The sequence below is a fragment of the Lampetra fluviatilis genome, chromosome 21 (genome assembly GCF_964198595.1).
Source record: "Lampetra fluviatilis chromosome 21, kcLamFluv1.1, whole genome shotgun sequence".
NCBI classification, from domain to species: Eukaryota; Metazoa; Chordata; class Hyperoartia; order Petromyzontiformes; family Petromyzontidae; genus Lampetra; species Lampetra fluviatilis.
This window is the reverse complement of record NC_136295.1, coordinates 6,387,811-6,410,190: the sequence shown is the minus strand read 5'-3', so window position 1 is coordinate 6,410,190 and position 22,380 is coordinate 6,387,811. Positions and strand designations below refer to the sequence as shown.

Genomic DNA, 22,380 nt, shown 5'->3' with positions numbered 1-22,380 from the left:
AGATTATACAACCCAATACGTGTGAATTAAATTGACAGTAAGCAAAAGGGCATAAAAAATATATGGATAGTTACTCACGACAATAAGCATTTAGCGATGCCTTTTTGCTGTATATACTGCACCACTGTGTTTTAGCATGAATTTAATTGCTGTGCAATTACTTTACCACCCAAGCCACTGATTATGATGATGAGCTGGTCTGGGTCGGAGACGCTGAGCCATTACATTAAATGTTTCTGCTCCAACAAACAAATTGTGCGGCTTATGTTGTGGAAAAAGACTAGTGACCAAATTATACAAATTGCAAAGGCAAGGCATGCGCAAAAATACAATAGTACGCTAATGTAAAATCAACCAACATCTTTGCTCACGACAATTCTAATGTTACATATTAATAGGGGTTACATATATTTTAATTCGTTCATGTTTTAAATATACCATTATCAAATAATCGTTATGATTATCCACCCTATTATTTATTATCCATCCAGAAATTCCCAAGTGTCCATTAATTTTCTTCGGAGGTTCCTGTATTGGGTGAGATGTTTGGCCAATGTCATTAATGAGAGTGTGACATGCGGGAGGAGTATCCAGAGAAACTGCAGCTATATCAAGGAATGGCGCTAAATGCTTATCCCCTGGCCACCTCAAAGTGTTTCATCTACTACACCTGGCAAGCCCTGACGGTCGCCAGTCCAAGTACTAACAAGGCTCAATTTGGTGTGGTGAGATGGCCCAGCGGTAGGGTATTGGCCGATTCTCGCCAAGGTTCAAGGCTCATATTCAGTGGCCGTCCTGGTCAATACTGGGAGGTGTATTAACCGTGAAAACAGTATGTGCCATCTGCTTCCCAGCGGACATTAAATTGACGTCACTCGCAAGAGTCGGCCATTGTGAAAGGGAGTCGTGCGTGTTGGTGTCACGGTCAAATTTGAAATGAAATGCGCAGATCAGTTTAACACGCAGGCTTTCGCGACCAATATCATCCATAATACAGGTTTTTTGGGGTTAGATCGCGTAAATATTTATATTAACGTAAATATTTATATTCACGTGTTAATATTTATATGCACGCGTTAATATTTATATTAACGCAATCTAACCCAAAAAAAGCCTGTATTATGAAATACGCAGATATATTCTTGATTGGAATCGACATAGCAATAACCGTCTGCTAAGGCAAAAAAAACTTGGCAGGACCATCTTGAAAAAGAGTCATGAGAGTCGGTGAGGCTTTTCTGTATAACCAAGTGAAGTAATAATGATAACAACACAAAATAAGCCTTTGCAACACACGACTGCAACCATCTTCTGGGTTCTTTCGGTAAAGTCACGTAGAAGGGAAAAAAAAATAATAATAAAATACAAATCTCACGACGTTTCGGCCACAACACAAGCAGCCGTCCTCAGGTGAAGAACAGGGCTGTCGGAAAGACGCTGTCGAAAAGACACTGTCTTTCCGACAGCCCTGTTCTTCACCTGAGGACAGCTGCTTGTCGTGAAAATTGTATTTTATTATATTAGATTTTTATTAATTTATTATTTCCCTTCAACGTGACTTTACTGAAAGAACCAAGAAGATGAATCCCTGCAGTCACGAAAGCTTTAAATCGAAATTTGACCGCAACCATCTTCAGGAGGTTGAATGATGCCCGCAGCAGTGCATGGTGAAAGCTCGACAAAATAAATTTTCAACACGCAGCACAACCCAGAACACACCTAACTCAGAAGGCCCAACTTTGCTTCACTCCAAAACACATATTGAAATAATTAACACCACTATTCACATTACTTCGCACAATGAAACACACGGACATGGCAATGAAATACTAAATGCCAGTGTGTGCACGGCGATACAAATAACACATATACAAGAAAAATAACCCATAAAGATGAATACACTTGAAAATATGGAGCAAAGGTCATAAATGAAAGCAAAAAGAGGTTATTCCCATACAAAGTAGCAGATACACAATGGGATACACACACTCAAAAAGCATGCACAACGATTGAATTATTCCAGTCTATAAGGTCACTCAATCTACAGTGGCCAAAGCATATATCCAATGCAGTTCTCCATAATATGAATGCTCAACGATGATGGGGTTATTGCTATTCAAGTCTGCACATCAATGCAGTGTGCGTTATTTCTACAAAAACATCTAAAATGTGTATAGCCAATTTATATATATTGCACATGTTTTTTTGTTAAATGCAAACATCTAAGACTTCAAAGGCGCCAAGAATGCCTGATTAGTCATGGGAGATGGAGCACTTGTGCCTGTGTGCGCGCGTGCACAAGTGTGTGTGTGCGAGTGTGTGCGAGCGGCATTTGCATGAGACTGCATGCACGTACGGGATGCACATTGTATTTTGTCCCAGTGGCATCACAAGCTTCGGAATAAAATTTGTTTATTTTTAAGCCACGACAAACAACATCGGATGAATTTTCTAAGAACATTCATTTGTCAGCGTTGTGACATTAAAAATAATTCGGAGGCTTTTCAGATGCTCACAGGAACCTACCAAACTTCACGTGCGCTTTTCACGTGCCCGTACGTACACCCTTCACGTGCATGTCCGTATTCTGCCACGGTTTGCGAGCTCACTGCAAACTCACAGACCTAATTGGTCCAGCATTCGTGAAGGTCGCGCTCTCGGTCAACCTGTTAAATAGAATGTGTTCCTCAGATTGGGCTTGACAGCACGCCGGATGGACACGTGTGTCCGGGTGCGGCACGAGATGTTCAACCCTCCCTGGTATGGGGGCGTGCCTCGTCGGAATGCAACCGCTCCCCAATTGCAGCGAACCTAACAGATCCCTGAGGTACTGGAGACAAATTGTTTCCTTAAGTGAGATTACATGTGTGTATTTGTCTATGTGTGTGTGTGCGCACGTCAGCACTGGGGAGACAAAGACGGCCAGGTAACGGCCCTGGACACACAATCCCCTCGTGGCACGTGCCAGCGTTCACAGGTGCTCACTAATGGCACTTGCCCCAACAGGCTGTGCAAGCTGCATGGGGGATCTTTGCATTTTGCGTGTGCAAGGTCGCGTGCATATTGCTTAACGGTCACATTGCGCACATTTGAATATGCAAGCCACTTTGTGGCCCGGTTGCGTGTGTGTGCATTCAAGCCCCACTTGTGTGTGTGATGTGAATAATTGGAGGTAGACAGCAGCATTCCCTGGAGGAGAGGGTGTGGTTGTGCATGCGTTTAAGCCTCCTGGGGCGCGAGCATTCTTTGTGCGAGGCGCAGATCACATGCAGTCGTGTGTGGGCATGTGTGCACATTCGTATTTATCTTGCAAGCGCAACAGCACATTTTGCGTGTGTATGCATTAAGGATGGCACGCCTGGGTGAGTGTGGCTGACTGGATGCTGGAAACGGTATATTTGTTTAACTAATTAGTGTGTATGAAACCACGAGAAAAACGTGCATACACATCCACTGGCCAACCAACAAATCAGTCCACCCGCTCCATGACAGCTGCAATTTCTCATGCTTTGTGTTAATTACACTACAAGTGAGATCGTCGATTCTGCCAGATGGAAAAGGAGAGAAGGCCGAGCGAGAGAGTGGGGAAGACGAGGATAAGGGAGATGACTGGGACATGGTGAAGGATATCTTCGGAGGGAGAAAAAGCACTCGAAGGTCTGAAGAATGAAGGGCAGAGGGACACCCGGGATGGATAGAGGGGTGGAGATGGATTTATCTAACCACTGCTGAAATGGACTCTCCACAGAAGCAACCAAGACATTACAGCTTCAAGATGTCTACTGCTGCTGGGTTTACGTCAATGGAATACATTGTCTCATATTGCTTCGTCTAGAGCAAAATCAATGGGGGACCCTGCTGATGTAAGCATCATTCACTCACTTTCCTATGTGGCTTTGGAATAACCTATTTTTTAAAAGTAGAAGATTGGAAGTCATTCTTTTCAAGGCAAGATTTTGTTTTATAGATGGAATTTAAATATACTTTCCAAACTCCATTTCCAGATAAAATGGTTGTGTACTTTGCCCACAAAATGTACAAATGGACTCCATTTTACTATGTTGACAGTTACATAAAGTGCTGTGAGCGAGTATCTATTAAGGGTGGCACTATTCACAAAACGGTCATGCGGTCAGCACCCAATGCCTGGTCATGCTCGGTCTCCCCAGTGTTAATGCTAATCTCACCACAGCGATTGGTACCCATTTCATGGTGGGATGACCTCATCATCATCATCATCATTTGTTATTTATACTGCGCCTCCCATCCGGTGGATCTTGTGGTGTCACAACAAAGGGGGTATTTGAGATAATTATTCAGTCAGGAAGTAATTAAATACCAAATACAATGTGCAAAAACAATAATGTAACACAGATGTAATACGGGGCACCACGGTAGCAAGATGTTAACTACCTCGGCTCGTATGCAGGAGGTCTTGGGTGAAATTCCAACCCTGACACCTGTATATTTGGTTTGCCCGTTCTCCCCGTAGTTGCGACGATTTTTCTCCAGCTTCTCCCTCCACATTTAGAAACGTGCGTTTAGAGTATATGGCTGCCAACTTTACATTTCCACGGGATCAGCCACTTGGTTGAGCTATCATTTGTGCCCAGATAGCTTCTGAAAAATAGCTATATAGCACAGTTGGCCTTACCTGGTAAAATATACAAACAATAGTAAAACATACAAAAACAAATGTGACTAAACAACATTTAAAAGCTAAACTGTACTTGAGACTATTCTCGTTTTTCGCCCACTGCACTGGAAGTATTTATACACGAAGTGACTTTCGTGTCAGATTCAGGTGTAAGGTATAGCCAGTTCATGAAACTGGTCTATCAGAGATTAGGGAGCATAATGGTGTGCATCAGCTACAATGAGACCACGACCCAACCAACGCATACAGATGGGGACACAGGATCACTTATTTAGCCACACAGGGTATCATTGCATCTAGCAATGTGTCAAGTCCAAACTAAAGAACTTGTCTTAACAGTCAGCAAAAATTTGTCTAAATTTCATGTTCTCCAAGTGATTCCTTCTTATTTCTGTCTCTGTAATTCCCAGCATCATCTCTCCACACTTCTTTAGACATTTTACAGATTTTTTCTCCACATTATTTGTCAGCGTTTGTTTCCAATCCAAATTTCGTGACAGGAAATATATTCCGACTGCAAGGCTTCTCCTTAAGGCACATTGGTATTTTGCTTTTAATCATCAAATGTATCTCTGCTCTCACTCACGACTTTCTTTCAACATTTTAATCCAGGTCGGCCTTCCGTAATTGGCTAAAATATCCCTACTCTGCCGTGTTATCCTAGTTACGCTACCTTCAATTAATATATATTTTTGCCAAGCAGCGTTGGAAATAAACGCGTTGCACAAAACACCACGAAAAAAACTGCACTACTCTAAGATTGCCCAAGGTCAAAAACGATGCAACAATCGCTCAACTTGCAACTTCTGGTAATATGACTAGTTTCTTACAGGTTTATATGACAGCAGTTATTGAGGTATAGCTTTTTTTGTTTCCAATCCAAATATAGCTGTTTATCATTACTCTCATCATTATTTCACATTATTCTTGATTTCAAGCTTTCGTGACTGCAGGAATCCGTACTCTTTGGTTCTTACGGTAAAGTCACGTAGAGTATAAAATAAAATAAATCACGACGTTTCGGGCGCAACACAAGTGTCCGTCATCACGACGTTTCGGACGCTTGTGTTGTGCCCGAAACGTCGCGATTTATTTTAATTTATACCTACGTGACTTTACCGAAAGAACCAAAGAGTATTTCACATTATTTTGTCAATCATGCTTTTGAGTCTATTTCTGTTCCAGTGGGGTATCTGCACCCTATTGGAGGAGCAAGGCTACATGTAGATACGAACGGGGTGAGAGGCGAGAAGCTACATTAGATGTCACTTTGGCGGACGCAGCCTAAAACGTAAAATCCTCGTACAACAATCGATCAACATTACTCACATACATAAGCATCACGAACCAACAACCCGACTTTTGTTTATTTACCATTTACGTAGGAATGAAACTATTCGAGCCGTTCATTACCTCGGAAATCTCTTCATGATACAAGATTACAATTCAATTTGTTCTGTTTACGTTATAGTCAACGTCGCAACTGCGGTTGGCTACAGGGGTTGCTGTGAACCTATTACACACCATACAAATACTGCAAGCCCAAAATAATCTTCTTGGTTCTTTCGGTAAAGTCACGTAGAAGGGAAGATGATACTCATACTCTTAGGTTTTTTCTTCGTTAAAGTCACGCAGGTAAAAATAAATAATACAAATAAATAATAAAAAAATCAAATAATCATAGAAATAAAATAATAAATCACGACGTTTCGGAGGCAACACAAGTCTCCGTCATCAGGTGGGACCGTCACAGCTAAATTTACTGTATCAAGTGAGGCAAAATTCCAAGAGACAAGCTCTTAAATACAAGTTAAGGGGGAGGAGGGGGAAGGGGCTTATCTGAATGTGGTAGCCAATGAAGGGAAGATGAATCCCTGCAGTCACGAAAGCTTTAAATCGAAATCTAAAATAATCATCACTCACGCGCAACACGACATACAGTAACGCAACAATCGTTTTTTTTCTCAATGTGCCCTTAATTGTCACCGACTGGCTTGTCCAGCCTTAACGTGCTCTCTAGCTTTGATGTAAACTGAAGCCAGTACAACAGGTGGGTAAAAATTAGTGCAGCAACAACAATGTATAAGTGTCTTCTCATCAACACCGCAGGAATTATTCAACGTGAATTTTTTAGTTAAGGGATCAGAGTTGCACAGTGAAACACAGCGACTTCACATCTCAAATAATAATGAATTTGATTTTCTTCGATTATTTCAGCAAATTCCAGCTCTGGAAATATAAACACGTTGGTTTTCTGCCAAGCAATGAACACCTTTATGGGAGAGCACACGGAAAAGTGCAGTGCTCCTCGCGCCGATGATAAACGATTGGTCGAAATCTCAGAATTAGTTCCGTGACACCTTGCATTGGCCATTCCTCTAACGTGTGGCATTGCAAAGATCTGAATTAAACATGTCCATTGTCTTATGACATGATGCCAATAAACAACATTTTTGTAAAGTAACGGTAAAAAAATCAAATAAAAAATACGATATATTCAGAGAACCTGTCATTTGCAATGCATTGATGACTCCTGTTGTGCAATTGCTCCAAGAGAGGCCGAATGCAACGTAAATAAAAGAGGTCCTGGATTGGTACACACACACACACACCACACCTTCTTGTAGAGGGCTCGCAGATCACGATACTGCCACAGGGTACTCAGAACTTGCGCCGCTGCTTTGACGACCTTCGGTGAAAACCTGCATGGGTCAGAACACACAGCAATGCATTGTGATGCACAGCCCCTTTGCCAATCCAATGCTGCTTGAAGGCATCCCCCCACACTGTGGCAGTTTGGCCATACAGGGGGTCCAGCATAGTTCAGATATTACATGCCACTGATATTGCCCACTGCCAGCAATCGAAACCAGGTCACCAGGTTCATAGCACAATTCAATATGTATGTTGAACTTCTTTCACACTGTACATAGCCAACTGTGCTAATCAGAGATGCGGGGAAAAACAAGACACTAAACACAAAAAAAACTATTCCTAAGAAATTTGTTTTTAATCTAGATTTAAAAGTGTAAAGCTCCAGTGGCTTCCTAATATTGTAAGGAAGAACGTTCCAGACGGCCGCAGAAGTGCATCTGAAAGCGCACGATGATGCAGTGACCATCTTTGTTCGATGGCCAGTAAAAAGCTGCACTAACCACTGCGCCATCCCTCCACCCTTTGTGTGAGAGAATGGCCCCATGTAAGTGGATATCACAGAAAGCAAACTTCTGGAATCCCTTCAAGTGACCTGTGATTCATACAGTGGGATGGGGGGGGGGCAGCACTTTCCCACCTATGCTGCCATAGAGAATAATGGTTCAAGGCATGGACAGTCAAGATTATGCTTTTCTATCTCAGAGCTAAAATTTAACCAAATTAAGCAAACCGAATTTATTGCAATGGTTATTTCACTCGTTAATGTTCTGAGACCATGAACTCGCTACACACGAGGACCCGGATTAATCACAGGCTTGCTGCCTGGATTCGAGCCCAGGATCTCAATGGTGCCAGCTCAGCGATCCGACCTCCGAGCCACCTGGCCACCTCCAGAGCAACTTAAATACAACAGAAAAATATGTATTTGGCATTCTTCAACAAAATGATTGAGATGACATAGATAACAAAATGTCGGGAACATAAAAAAAGACTTGAAATAGACAAAGAGCCAGAAATGCTGATACATCGACTTTCACGCACATACATACATGCGAGAGAGGGACAGGCATTATGCAGACACAGCCAAACAGATGCAGAGATACATGCATGGACATAAATGCACATGCAGCCATACATATAAACATTGACGAGGATGCACTGACAGAGAGAACACAAAGAGTGGTGATAAATGAGGGAAGGCCTCGCACCCGTTAGAGGAGGTCCAGGTGTCGCTGGCATACATCCGTGACTTATCCTTGGGAAGGGAGTCCACTCTGTATTGGAGTGCACAAAGGAAAAACAAGGGGTGAAGACAATGCTTCATAATTCAACGTCCACTAATCAGCCCATTGCAGAAACACACTTTAAAAAAATTATTCTGTTTGATTTACTTTCAGAAAATGGGAGAAAAAAGGTGATTGGGAAATGTACAGTTATGCACGTGATGAGAACTGATTTTTTAAAAATATTAATTTATTCCGCTCACAGCTACATGCGTGTGTAATCTCAGTGTGCAATTATCCATCAGCACTGTTAACAGGACTGAATACCCAAACAAAATACCAGTTTCGATCGATATCACTTCTGATGAAGTAGGCAATAAATCAAGAGACCACATGATACTTCAGCCCAAGATTACACTGTGTGGCCAGTGATTCTAGCAGCAGTGCATGTCCCCCCAGCCAGTAAAAAGCTTGGACAGCAACTTTATAGGACATCTGGTAATGTGCCCAAATGGACCTCTATCTGTCGAGTTAGAAGGCATTTTTTTTTATAACAGCAAGACAGACTTTGCATCTTTATCGCTCTAATGGACATGCCTTGCCCTTGCCACTGGGAATGGCCACAGCATGCTTAAATAACCATTTTGGAACCGAGCATTTCAAGGAAATTTAATTATGCCACATGGCTTAGAAGGTCGGAGCCCTGAGCCAGAATTTCTGAGATCCTGGGTTTCTTTTATGCACTAATAGATGCATAAAATAAATACCCAGAGAAATATATTTCATTATTAATTCCAAGTCTCCAGCATTAAAAAAACCATAATGTGAAAAATAATGACCATTTCTCTTTATCAGGGTATGTGTGAAAATGCATATCCCCTAGTGTGTGGACAAAAAAGGTAATGTAAAGAGATCTCAGAAGTAGGTCTGTGACATATGCTTCGGTGGGCCATTCTCTAACACCCAGCAGAGACATGCACCGTTTCTGCGAGAATTCTGAATGGACATATTGATAGCACGATTACAACCACACGGGCAAAAGAGGTCAACATTATAAATGTAAATCCTTCATATGAATTAACCGAGACTGGCAGACTGGCCGCGACACAATGGAACGACTTGTGCCCCAAGAACGAACGCTGCCTGTCTGTGCGGCGGCGTCACCCACCTGTCCGTGCGTCCGCGTGTCACGTGGACCAGCCGCTCGATCCCGCCGGCGTCTCTCAGCGCCTTGGCGTTCTCCATATTCTGCGTCGTCACCTCGTTGAGGGCGCAGCAGACGGCCGCCACCGTGTCCTCCGACGCGCACATTTCCCCGTGACCGTTGTTACCGTTGCCGCCGGCCCCCCGCGCTGCTGTCATCAACGCCGTCGACGCCGTGGCGCCCGGAGTTTCATCGCCGCTTGTGCCGCTCGCCATACCTCCTCCTCCTCCACCGCCGCTGCCTCCCACCACCCCGCTCGCAATGCTGTTGTTTGTCACGGGCTCTGGCAGGCGCTGTACGAGGTCCCTCATCGCGTACTTGCCTGATGCATGGGCGGGGAGTTTGTCAATGATGGGGAGGTTGAAGCGCAAGCTGGAAAACGGAGTGTATGATGATCGTAGTGGTAATAATAATGGGTCTCCGACGTGTTTTCGGGCTATGCCGTGTGCCGTTTCGGAACGATGTTCAAACTTCAGGTACTTGTATGTATGTTGAACTTCTTTCGCGCCGTAGGTAGCCAACCATGCCTATCCGAGGTACTTCAGGACATCGTGCTGAATGACACACGGTACTACCCGATAACACGTCGGAGAGCTGTGCAGCACAACCTTTAAACCAGACAGTAGGAATAATAGTGATGTTTAATACACCTCTGCATCAAGGCCTCCACACTTTTTGTTAGAGTGCGAGTCTAATGGTGTTGAACGTAGCACTGTTTGTCCGTGTGTGTGTGTGTGTGCGTGTGTGCATGTCATAGCGGTTAGCGCACTGTGCTACAAAACCCGGTGACCAGAGTTCGATTTCCACTCATGGCAAACACCAGTTGGCGTATATACCTAAACCCGTGCTGGGCCTTCCATACTTCGACTGACCCTTAAGTGAGTGCCTGGTACGGTGTGAAAACATCAGCAATGGGGAGACAAAGTCTGGCGGTTACGATGGTGGCCACCCCCCCCCCCCCCCATGCACCATGGCGGCCTCAACAATCTGCACGCTAACAGCACATGCCCCAAGGATATATATATAAAGACATGAAGGGGGATCTTTTTCTTTGCATGTACACACCGATGAGCTCCTTGCTGAGCACGTCCATGGCCATGTTGCGCAAGGCTGTGGCCACGGCACAAACCACGCGGTCGCTGTCCATGCGCAACAGCTCCACCAGGACGGGCAGCCCCTTCTCGCGCCGCACCATGGCACGCACGTATTTCGACCACTGCAGAGAACGTTCGCACAAAGACAAAGATCCCCCATATAGCTTTAACAGACTGTTGTGGCAGGTGCTGTTAGCCAGCGCCCATGGAAGCCGGCATAGCACACGAGGGAGTGGGTGGCCAGCCTTTGTCACCCCAGTGACGATGTTTACACACCGTAACAGGTACTCATTTAAGGCTGAATCGACCTAGGGGAGGCCAAGAACCGGTTCAGATAATCGTCACACATACAGGCAGAGCGCTGACACGCCGCATGGGCATACACGAACAAAACATAGGCGCACAGCAGGCGAGACGTGCAACTCCACCAGGGCATACATACGGGTGTACGAGTGGTGCAGGTGTCGGGCCGCGTGGAGGAAATTGAACAGGAGGCCCCCATCCAAAGGCCATTGACAAGGGGGCCCCATTTCATGCCTTGCATGAGGGCCTAGTGGTGCACATGCACGTGAGTTCAGATTATTCAGGTCTCTAAATAAAAACTGGGTTTTTGGTCCCAATTGGCTTTTGCCTAGTTGAAAGTAAAGTTACATCCTTACTCTTTGGTTCTTTCGGTAAAGTCACGTAGGTATAAAATAAAATAAATAACGACGTTTCGGGCGCTTTCCCACTTGATGATGGACGCTTGTGTTGCGCCCGAAACGTGGTGATTTATTTTATCTTATACCTACGTGAATTTACCGAAAGAACCAAAGGGTATGGATTCCTGCAGTCACGAAAGCTTCAAAGCAAGATTAAAGTTACATCACCTGCTTATCACTGAAGATGCATACTTCCATGCTGTGTGTCCCATGCTGTTCAACATGACTCGGAAAAAATACACTTAAAAATACAATCATACTTTCATCAAATGCAGCACCCTCTTGGCATCCACTGTCACACCAATGTCTTAATCCAAATATCACCACAGAGCTATGACGGTGCCTGATTTTTATTTTAAAGTCATTTTTATCTCATTAATCACAGCCAACTCAGGACGCAATCTAGGTCTTGTATGTATGTTGAACTTCTTTCGCACAATACGTAGCCAACTGTGCTACATATTTGCTGATATCTCTTTCACTGGCAGCTTTAAATACAGGTAGTCCCCGACTTACGATGGAGATGCGTTACGACGACCCCATCGAAAGTCGAAAATGGCCAAGCCTACCCAGGAGTCTTAAAGAATGGTGATAATTTAGCAAAACAGAGCAATTTACAGTACCGTACTGTATAAACTATATGCGTACAGTACATCCCGGCAGCGTCCCAACGTACAGTATCGTACCTCGTACGCTGCTGCGTTTGCCTGCCGCGCGAAATGTAAAATATTTAACAATTTTGTCATATCGTTATCGCCATCATAAGATCGAAATATCGTAAGTCAGACCATCGTAAGTCGGGGACTACCTGTATACAATTCATATTGATTTAGCTACATCAATATATTTAAGAATGTATACACAAAATCCCATCAAGTATGTCACTTTTTTGTTCAGCTTGTATATAACTATCATTTTTTTGGCAATTAAAAAAGCATGTAATATTAGTCAGAATTGTTTAAATACATTAAAACCATTTAGTTACCAAAAGCATTCGACTCATCCCCAATACATATTGCAGTTATATAAAGAATACAGATACGTACATATATATTACACGTATACATATATTCTATAAATCATACCTCAATACATCTACATTCTGATTAAATCAACCTCGTCACTTAATGCTATATATATAACCAAATTGTGTTGCAGACCATAGTGATATGTACTGTATATAAATAATACATAAACACATCTATGAATAATAACATGCGCACGAACACAACCACATCCAGAATCTGTACAGACATTCAGACGTATGAGCATAATGATACGGAATACCATAGCAATGCAACACTAAACAATGATACAAATGCACATGTTTTTTTAGATTGGGACCGTGTGTGTAATTATATAGAGGAATAAAAAGATGAATTCCCTGCAAATCAATGGATTGTTACAATTCAGGGTCACAATATGAGACACCTCCAAACATATGAGATGTGTGTGTCTTGTTCCTTTCAGTAAAATACAGATCGTACAGCAACAACAAGGATAATCATTTACAACCCTTTGTCAATCCATTACCACGGTTGTCAGCGGCACATCCGTCGGAGCTATTTTTGTTGACTACACTTGACCAGACTGACCAGTGGCTGGTTGGCGAAGGGAGGGACCAGCGCCAATCCAGACAATCACTCTTCACTAATGTTGGTCAAGGCCAGGGATCGGACTCAGGTCGCCGGGTTCATAGCGCAGTGCCTGTGAATCACTGCCGATGAATGTAGAGATATCCAAGTGTCATTTTGAAGCTATATATAACCAAATTGTGTTGTGGACCATATTAGTAATATGTACATAAATCATACATAGACACATGAATAACATGAGCATATCAACATCCACGTAGCAATCGTACAGGTGTTCACACGTAATACACACATTTTTTCCCGATATTCAGGAGCGATTGTAAATAAACAATTATATACGCAAATATATACATAAACAAGATCACAAATTATTCATCATTGGTTTCCGATTCTGCATTATCTGTTAGGGGTAAAAATATTAATTTCCCATGTGAGTTGATGCATTTTCATGATGTGGGGATCACAATTCGATACAAAATGTGTTTCGTCTTGTACGTATCATGTGATCTCTCTTGTGCGGTCTTGTTCCTTTAATGAGCCAGAAATAAACATTTGCATACAATGTGCGTACAATTAACAATAAATAATGCATTCTCAGACGCATCAGTCCATGAAAGTATTTTAATCCACGAATCAATGGCTCACCGCATGATTCCTATGCACCACGTGCACACATCAAGCACATGTCTCTGTCTGCCTGTCTCTTCAACCCTCTCTCTATCTCACTCTCTCACTCTAAGTGATGCTAACCTTAACCTCGCCCTGTCACGCCATCTCGTGATGTATTCCTTTTGTTTTAAGCTGCTTTTGCCTCCGTGCGCCGAAAACTCGTCAGCGATAAATCCGGTCGCCTTGGGAGTGTGCGCGATCGTTCCTGAGAAGGCCTATCCATCTGCCGGCGCGTTACTCACGCTGCTCACAGTGCAATCAGGTGCTACCACATCTTGCCGGAGAAATACGCCCACCAGCCCCCACACTCCCCCCACCACCCCAGGTATCCTCTGTGTCGCCACCGGCACTGCCGCCGACAAACGAGAATTTATTTTAATGTGGGGCTGGTGCTCTTCCCCCAGCGAACCATGCACACTCACTTACACGGTAAAATAACTGAAGTAAGGGCACTTCACTCTCACGACTTCGCGCAAAACCACTGGGAGCCAGTCAAATAAATTAGTCCTGCCTCGCTTTATTAAAATACAAGGTAGCTCAATTCCCTCTTTATTACAAAATAAATTGGCACACCAACGGAATAGCTGAGCCACCTTGTACTTTAGCAAATTAAATGATAAACATCACCTCACTGCTGCCAATTGAATCCAAGGAAGCCAGTCCCACTAGTCAGCCTCTTATTACAGTGTCAAGAAACTTGTAAAGAGCAGCCTTAGGCAATGGATAGATTTGTTACAGAGTGGGCAGCTGGGATGTGAAAGGGGTCAACGTTGTACTGCGCAATGCACAACCTTGAAGTCTGCTCCAATATTGTGCTCTAGACCACGTGTGCCTGTAGTCTACGTGTTGGCATCGCACTTATAGCAACATATCTTTGCTGGTTTGTCATTCACAATGTGGGTGGTGGGGGGAGGGACACTAAATTCGATGCCCAAAGTGCCCCCGTAACTATTATAGAGGGGCACTTTCCCAGGACTCTAAGTATACTCTCTGATGTGAACGAATGCAACTGTGCGAGGAGGATTATAAGGTGACATAAGTTGTTATTGAGACCTAAGAAAAACCGGCAAATGCATAAGGAGCAGGACAGCAGCCAGGTCTGTCTGGGTCAGCCACCACTCACCATGTGACTGCACTTGACAACACCACATACAGTATAACTCTTGCAATGGCTGTGGCTTACTATTGATACATTAAGTCCAAGGTAGGATGCAGGAGTGCATCAGGGTTGTATTTGGTCAGCATGTTTTTAGTTTAGTCATAGTGTGAATGTAGTCGACTGCAACCTATGGATTTATTTTAGTCGTTCTCTTGGTCAACTAGACTAAAGGAGTCAAATGTTTACTCCAATCTAAGTTAAGTGTTGGCGTCTGAGGGGCATGCAATCCATCTCCCCCACCTCAATATAATCATGTCAGCCAATCAATGAACTCAGTAAACCTTGTTATATATATGTAACCAATTACAATGTTTGGCCTTGCCACCTCTGATAATTGTATCTTAGTCTTCATCTTCATCCAGATTCATTAATTTTGTCTCGTCATAGTCAGTCGCGCTTTAGGTTTTATGGGTAGTGGGTAGTCAATGTCGCGCTAGATGGTTTTCTCGTCCACTTCATTGGTTACCGTTAACCGAGATAGATTGTTTCTGTCACTGAATACGTTAACAAAATGAACAACTTAGGGAGGAGCGAGACTCTCGGAATGGGGGGGGGGGACACACACTGACCTTCCAGCCCCCTGCGGCGAGGTTCTGCAGTGCACCTGCGGCGCCCTCCAGCGTGGCCGGGTTGGCGCACTTCTTGAGCAGGCCCAGGTACGGGTTGACCACGCTCGGGTGGAACAGCCGCTCGGGGCCCCGGGGAGGATCAGGACACTCTGGGATAGGTCCCACGCCATCCCACTGACAAAGACAAAGATTCCACAGTATAGCCTTAACAGACTGATGGGGCAAGGGCTGTTAGCGAGCACCTATGAAGGCCGGCAAGGCACACGAGGGGTTGGGTGGCCAGCACCACGCCCGGCCACCTTTGTCTCCCTTGTGGCGATGTTTACACACCACAGCATGTACTCATTTGAGGCCGAGTCAACATAGGGGAGGCCCAGGACCGGTTCAGATAATCGTCACCGATGGTGGCTGTGAGCAGGAATCGAACTTGGATTGCTGGGTTCGTAGTGCAGCGTGCTAACCGCGACACTACCATTCTCTATAAACACACACACACACGTGTCGGTTTTAATTAACTTACAAACACGCACGTATACACTCTTAACCACCTTACTGGAGCAGTTTTTTTCGTGCAGAATGGCTCTCATTAGTTTTTGTGGAGTGCTCTTTGCTAAAAACATCTGGAAACCCAGTGAAGTGGCCATTGTACAGATCGGACTCTGCTGATGGTATATTGATGATCAACACTGGCTCAGAGTTTTCTGTTTTAATGAATGCTGCTGGAAAACATTGGTCGAGAAGACTCAGTCCAATGGACAGATAACACGTGATATTTTAAGTGGAGGAACAGACCTGCCCTCTTTTCATTGTATATTTGAAACGAACTTATCTGGTCTTCGTGTATTCATTACAGATTGTTGTGGGGCTTAAGCGGTAGCACAGTCGTTAGTAAATTTTTCCATCATCTTGGTGACCTGACTTTGATTCCCAGCAATGTGATGAGTGATATATCTGAACTGATCTTTAGCATGCACCCCCCTCCTCCTCTCCACCTTCACCAACCCACACTGACCAGCGGGGTGAAGCATGGTAAAAAAAAAAAGCATCACGGCCAAAATACTTTGGGGAGGCTTTCACCCAGCAGTGGATTTAAAGAGGGCTGTGGCTATAAATATAACCGTGTTATCTCCCGCAAACTCGCTCGTACACGTAAATACGATTGTACAATGGCACACGTTGCAGTGAGCAATAGTACGAGAGTCATATGTACGTGCACATAAAGGCTCAAGCGCGAGCTTAGAGCGCAGGCACATGATGCGCATGAGCATGCATATCGGGTGCATGTGTCTTGGCAATGCAGGGATCACTCCCCTGGAGGCTCGGTATGTTAGCGGGATGACCCATGGTCCCAGATTTATAAAATTTTAATCTCAACATAATGCGAGCAGATGCATGTCAGCGCCCGGATGAAGCAGCATGCATCACTGCAAGTGACTGAATTATGCATGAATAGGTTTATGCACCACGAATAAAGAATTTAAGAAAAAAAAAAGCTGAAAATAAATTCCCACCGAATGTAAAAGATACACAAATGCATTAGCTAGGACTGCCGATATTTAATGAAAGTTACCGCAGCCAGAGAAAAAATATCGACAATGCCTGTATAGCTTATTATCAAGTTAAATTGAAATCTATTAATTAATCTACACAAAGCTGCTGACACAGATTAACGTAATTTACTTTCGGAGTTAAATAACATTCATATCATAATCATATTTACCATTATTTATATATCAAGTACAATATTGCTTTGTGGAGATATATATATATATATATTTCCCCCCCCCCCCCCCAAAGAAAGTGCCCTCTGAGTTCAGTACAGAAGCGTCTATACAAACCATGAAGGGCATTTTAATTATTCCAGATACTTGTGAAGTTTCCCCCAAGACACCAGCCAATAGAATTTCCTCAAAAACCGTCAAGGTCCGTTTTTCATCATCACAAACGAGTAGTGTGTGGACCATTCTCCAGTCGCTATTGAAAGAGACCTCCTTTGCTCAATGGGGCATTTTCCCGAAATAAACCGACCGACCGATTAAGCCGTTCAATACCCATTGTGCAATATGACAATTCTGGAAAAATCAGTTTCACTTCACTTTCCCTGCTTCAATCTGACCAAAGCGATTGTTAGCAGGTCTACCTCCCCATACCATACATACAATCATGAGGAACTCCAAAAGCAATGCAGGCGCATTAAGCAGGGTGCAGACACATTAGACGTGGAGACGACACGGGCTGTATTATTTATACTTTTCAACAAAGGTTAATATTACATCTGTCTGTCTCTCTGTAACATGGGACCACGATAATTACCGTAAAGTTAAAGCAATATAAATTACGTTTGAGTGTAAATTGATTAAAGAGTTTCCCAAAAATTGGAAATTAAAAGCCATCACTGAATGGATATCAGCCAAGGAGATGACATCACATGCCATGTATGTGCCTCACCTCCCCATGACTCTGGCTTCATGGTGGAGTGTGCTAACCACCGTGCCGCCGCATCCTCGAGCAATAAAATGGCAAAACATTTTTTTTTTTTACCAGGTAACGCCCACTGAGCTATATAGCTCTTTTTCACAAGCGACCTGGCCACAAATGATAGTTCAACGAAGTGGCTATCATGTGGAAATTGATAGCAGCCAAATACTCTAAAGGCATGAAATTGATTCTAAATTTGTGGAGGGAAATGTGAAGGGAAAAACTGCACGCTTGCCTCATCCAGCGGCTTCTTCTTGCGCTTCTTTCCCCAGCAGCTCGGCTTCTCCTTCTGCCGAGCCCGGCCTGTCCGACTGCCGCCGCCGGCACCGCCGCCTCCGCCAGGTCCTGCCGCGCCTCCATCCTGGGCGCTCGTTCCACCGCCGCTTCCACTGCCCGAGCCCCAGTCGTGACCCCGCAGTGTCTCGGCGGCCAGGCGGTAGGACAGGTTGCGTAGCACGCACACGCAGTTCTCCACCACCTTGCGGCACACAACAAAAAGACAAAGATCCCCCGTATAGCCTTAACAGACTGTAGGGGCAAGTGCTGTTAGCGAGCACCTATGAAGGCCGGAACGGCACACGAGGGGGTGGGTGGCCAGCACCACGCCCGACCGCCTTTGTCTCCCTAGTGGCGATGTTTACACACCGCACCAGGTACTCATTTGAGGTTGAGTCGACCTAGGGGAGGCCCGGGACCGGTTCAGATAATCGTCACTGGTGTTGGCCGTGAGCGGGAATCGAACCCGTGTCGCTGGGTTCATAGCGCAGCGCGCTAACCGCTACACTACGGCACACAACGCACTCAGGCTCACACGCGTGTACGGTGCGATGTCTCACATCTGACCAGTCACACATCTGCCCTGACCAATTATCCGTCAATACCCGGGGGAGGCATTTGCACGTGGTGTAACTGTCATTTTCTATGTAAAATTCCCAAACATAACCTTTTTCACATATGGTAATGCATTCTTAATGTCGCCTATATTCCAATCCACTGTTGGATGATGACCTTCCTCATGTCATGCGGATCATGGGGGTTATTTGACCATACTTTACCACGCTGGTCAGTTAAGTATAAATTATAGAACTTAATTTTCAGTAAGATACTTTTCAGTCACGGGAAAGGGCACAGTTCAAAAGCAATCACATTCATTATTACCAAGCAACAAATCCAATTTTCCACGATAACCTGACAGGGAAGGCACGTGTTCTTTTTTTTTTTAAACACAAAAGAGTTTCAATGTTATGACCGTAAACTCGCAGAATCATTGTGAAAAAGAACGATTTCCAAATGTATTATTTATTCTTGTGATTTTCAAGTCAAATGAAGCTCGATGCAAAATACTGAAGATCTCATTAGCGGAATGGAAATGGATGAACGTGAACTGCAATGCAACTGCACAGTAATGTGAGCACACACTGAAAACTTCGGGTCTTTGATTTGATGAAAAGAAAACCATAGTTTCTGGATAAATAAATGTGATGAGGAGATAAAGCTCTCAAGTAAAAAAATGTACAGACATGTAAAAATAACTGACCATTTTAGCTATTATTCTTTTTCAAAATATAATGAAAATTGTGTTATGAGCATCTTCTATTGAGATGACAAATCCATTCGTATGTATGTATGTATGCTTAACTTATTTCGCACAGTACGTAGCCACCCGTGCAAATCAGAGGTGTGGGGGAAAGACAACAAACTAAACATAAAAATCAGTTGCAAAGAAATTCGTTTTCAATCTAGATCTTAGTGCATAGCTTCAGTAGCTTATTAATATCGAAAGGCCGAGGGTTCCAGAAAACCGCAGAAGCGTATCTGAAAGTGCGCAATGCAGTGACCATCTTTGCAGAGAGTTTTGACCGAGTGTGCTAGAGAATGGTAAACAGGAACCGATGTTCACAGGGACCTTTTATGCACACACAGTAGGCAACACACCTTTCTCCACACCCTGCTACGAGTTAAATGTTTGCGCATATCAGTAAATTACTATTTTTGTTTCTCACGAATGCATTTAGCCAAGTTAACTTTCCAGCCAAATATAATGTGAATGGCTTTTTGTGCATTGATGAACAACACTACATACTTGAGAACCCCGGGTTTTCATCACGGGCGGCTGCCCAGATTCAAACGCAGAAACTCAAGTGCCAACTCGTTGGCTCTGACCCCTGAGCCGCACCATCCACCTAGAAATAAGTTTGATTTCTGTATAACAATTGTTTTTTAATTGGTTATTTGCATTTATTTGTAAATAAGCAACAAACTGTGCACCTGCATTCTAACTGCGAATGTATTCCAGGGTTTCGCCTAATGGAAGTGGACTTGACACAAAATAAGCGTAGTTGCTGCTTCAGCACAAATCCTGGGTATTCTTCAATGAAAGAGCTATGGGGTTAATGGGATAAGGAAGAGCCATTCTAAATGTATATGCAAACTTAAGAGTGGGCTCACACATTGACCTAGCTGGTGCAGCTTGTTTCAAACCCTTTGGCGCATTCCAAACATGATCCTTATTGACCTGGTGCTGCATCTATAAGTACGGGCCACAAAAACCAGCGTTGCAATAAAACCAATTACAAGAGGCAATAACCTCTTGCCCACAAACAATTGAATCTGCGCCATCATTAATAATTCAATTATTGATATCACAATTGACATGCCGATATCATTGACACCCGATGGGATGTCAATTCTCGTTGCCATTTACTATGTGACCCACCCCGACTTGAAAGACAGGGCTGACCCTCTGCGAATCGAGTAACCCACGTAAGTATCCCCAGGAGACAGCAGCTCTGCCCCTTATCCCCTCCGTCTCTGTACAAGCCTGTGCAATGTTTGAAAGCACATGCGGGAAAATGTGAACTTGGGCAGAACACATCGCTAGATGGGAAAATGGCCACGAGACTGGTGACAGAAAGATATGAAATTTCGGGTCACATTCCGCACGTGGGCTGGAGGTTACCCCCTCCCCCGGTCTAGATGATTAAACAAGAGACTGCTTGTGTGTTTGTGGGGAGGTCTGTGTGACTGCTCGTACCTTTCCTCCCACATCTTCTGTGTCCAGGCAGGTCTCTATTATGTGCAGCAGAGACTCCACAAGTCCGTCGCACTCCCTCATCTGCCTCCGAGCCTCCTCGCCAGCCGAGCTCATATTCCTACAGCCGTGGGACACACAAGCGAAGTGTTGCAACTACACGCGACGACAGCCTGACGCCACAGCTGTGCATTACCTCCACAGTTCTTGTGGGATGCTATGGCCAAACGCTACACTTATACACCTGCTCGCTCTGTCGCATGAACAGAACAAGCTGCCTTTTGGCATTACAATACAGGTCACTTATGCATGACATGCCAAAGCAAATACTATTATTTACCCAGAAGGCCTCACTAAGTCTTAATACCCTTATTCAGCATTGGAATATTTGGTCAAATCCACTTTTGCGTGTTTCAAGTGGTTGAAGGAAACAAGAAACACTCGGATAAAATCCATGCATACGAGAGGATAGGACTCGAAACTCTGGACAGGTAGATTTAAACCACAGACCAATCAATACAATCCAGTGAGTGAACCAAATCTATGTGAGGACTAAACCCATTGCCATATATTGTTTCATCTTTCGATTTAAAGCTTTCGTGACTGCAGGGATTCATCGTCTTGGTTCTCTCGGTAAAGTCACGTGACTTTACCGAAAGAACCAAGAATATGTTTCATCTTTGTTTTATCTCTGGGTGTGTGCGCGTGTGTGTGCGCGTGTGCGTACCTCAGGCACCCAGTAGCATTTCGCAACACCTGGGACTGAATGCCCTGCGCAGGGGAGGCGAGGGGAGCGCTCGCCGATTCACCATCCCTCGCTAGACCGGCGCAGGGCACCACCACGGAGGCAACGAGGGCACTCAGTGCATCCGTCACCATGACCATTTTCAGGGCCTCGCAGGACGAAAGGTTCCAGAGCAGGCCTAGATTGAGACAGGGAAGGTCAACGAGCACGAGGCTACGTGGTTCAGTGAGACAGGAAGGCGTCAAGTGTCTCCTCCTACTGCACGGAAGCCACTTCAAGGGGGCCTCAGAAGTAGCTCGATGATATCCGCTGTCGTGGGTCATTATCTAACAAAAAGCCTTGCATTGCCCTGAGAGATCCAAGGGGATTCTTTGTCGCACGATTTGAGCAGATGGCACCATCAGGATAAAATTGGAGCAGTGACATGAATAGAGATTGTCCATATCTCAGAGCAAGAGAGAAAGAAAAGAGAAAGCATGTTCGATTACCATGCACACGCATACACCAGCTGTCGCCTGATGATGCCGGTTGTAATTACTGGCGAAACATCGTACTCAGATTGTAAATGTTGTGGATTTGCTCTCCAACATACCGCTGTGC

The 22,380-nt window shown here is 44.3% G+C and overlaps 1 protein-coding gene across 5 annotated transcripts in view; it reads right to left on the bottom strand.

Moving 5' to 3' along the window:
• Nucleotides 1-22,380, bottom strand: part of LOC144938172 (catenin delta-2-like) — a 270,511-nt gene that overhangs the window by 29,010 nt on the left and 219,121 nt on the right. For all 5 annotated transcript variants that reach the window (XM_078865941.1, XM_078865938.1, XM_078865939.1 and 2 more), the window contains 8 exons: nucleotides 21,763-21,958; nucleotides 21,039-21,156; nucleotides 18,240-18,482; nucleotides 15,527-15,700; nucleotides 10,805-10,955; nucleotides 9,704-10,061; nucleotides 8,521-8,586; nucleotides 7,275-7,359 (listed from right to left, as the gene is read on the bottom strand). In XM_078865941.1, the coding sequence (XP_078722067.1) occupies nucleotides 7,275-7,359; nucleotides 8,521-8,586; nucleotides 9,704-10,061; nucleotides 10,805-10,955; nucleotides 15,527-15,700; nucleotides 18,240-18,482; nucleotides 21,039-21,156; nucleotides 21,763-21,958 (1,391 nt within the window). The remainder of the gene's footprint in view (nucleotides 1-7,274; nucleotides 7,360-8,520; nucleotides 8,587-9,703; nucleotides 10,062-10,804; nucleotides 10,956-15,526; nucleotides 15,701-18,239; nucleotides 18,483-21,038; nucleotides 21,157-21,762; nucleotides 21,959-22,380) is intronic.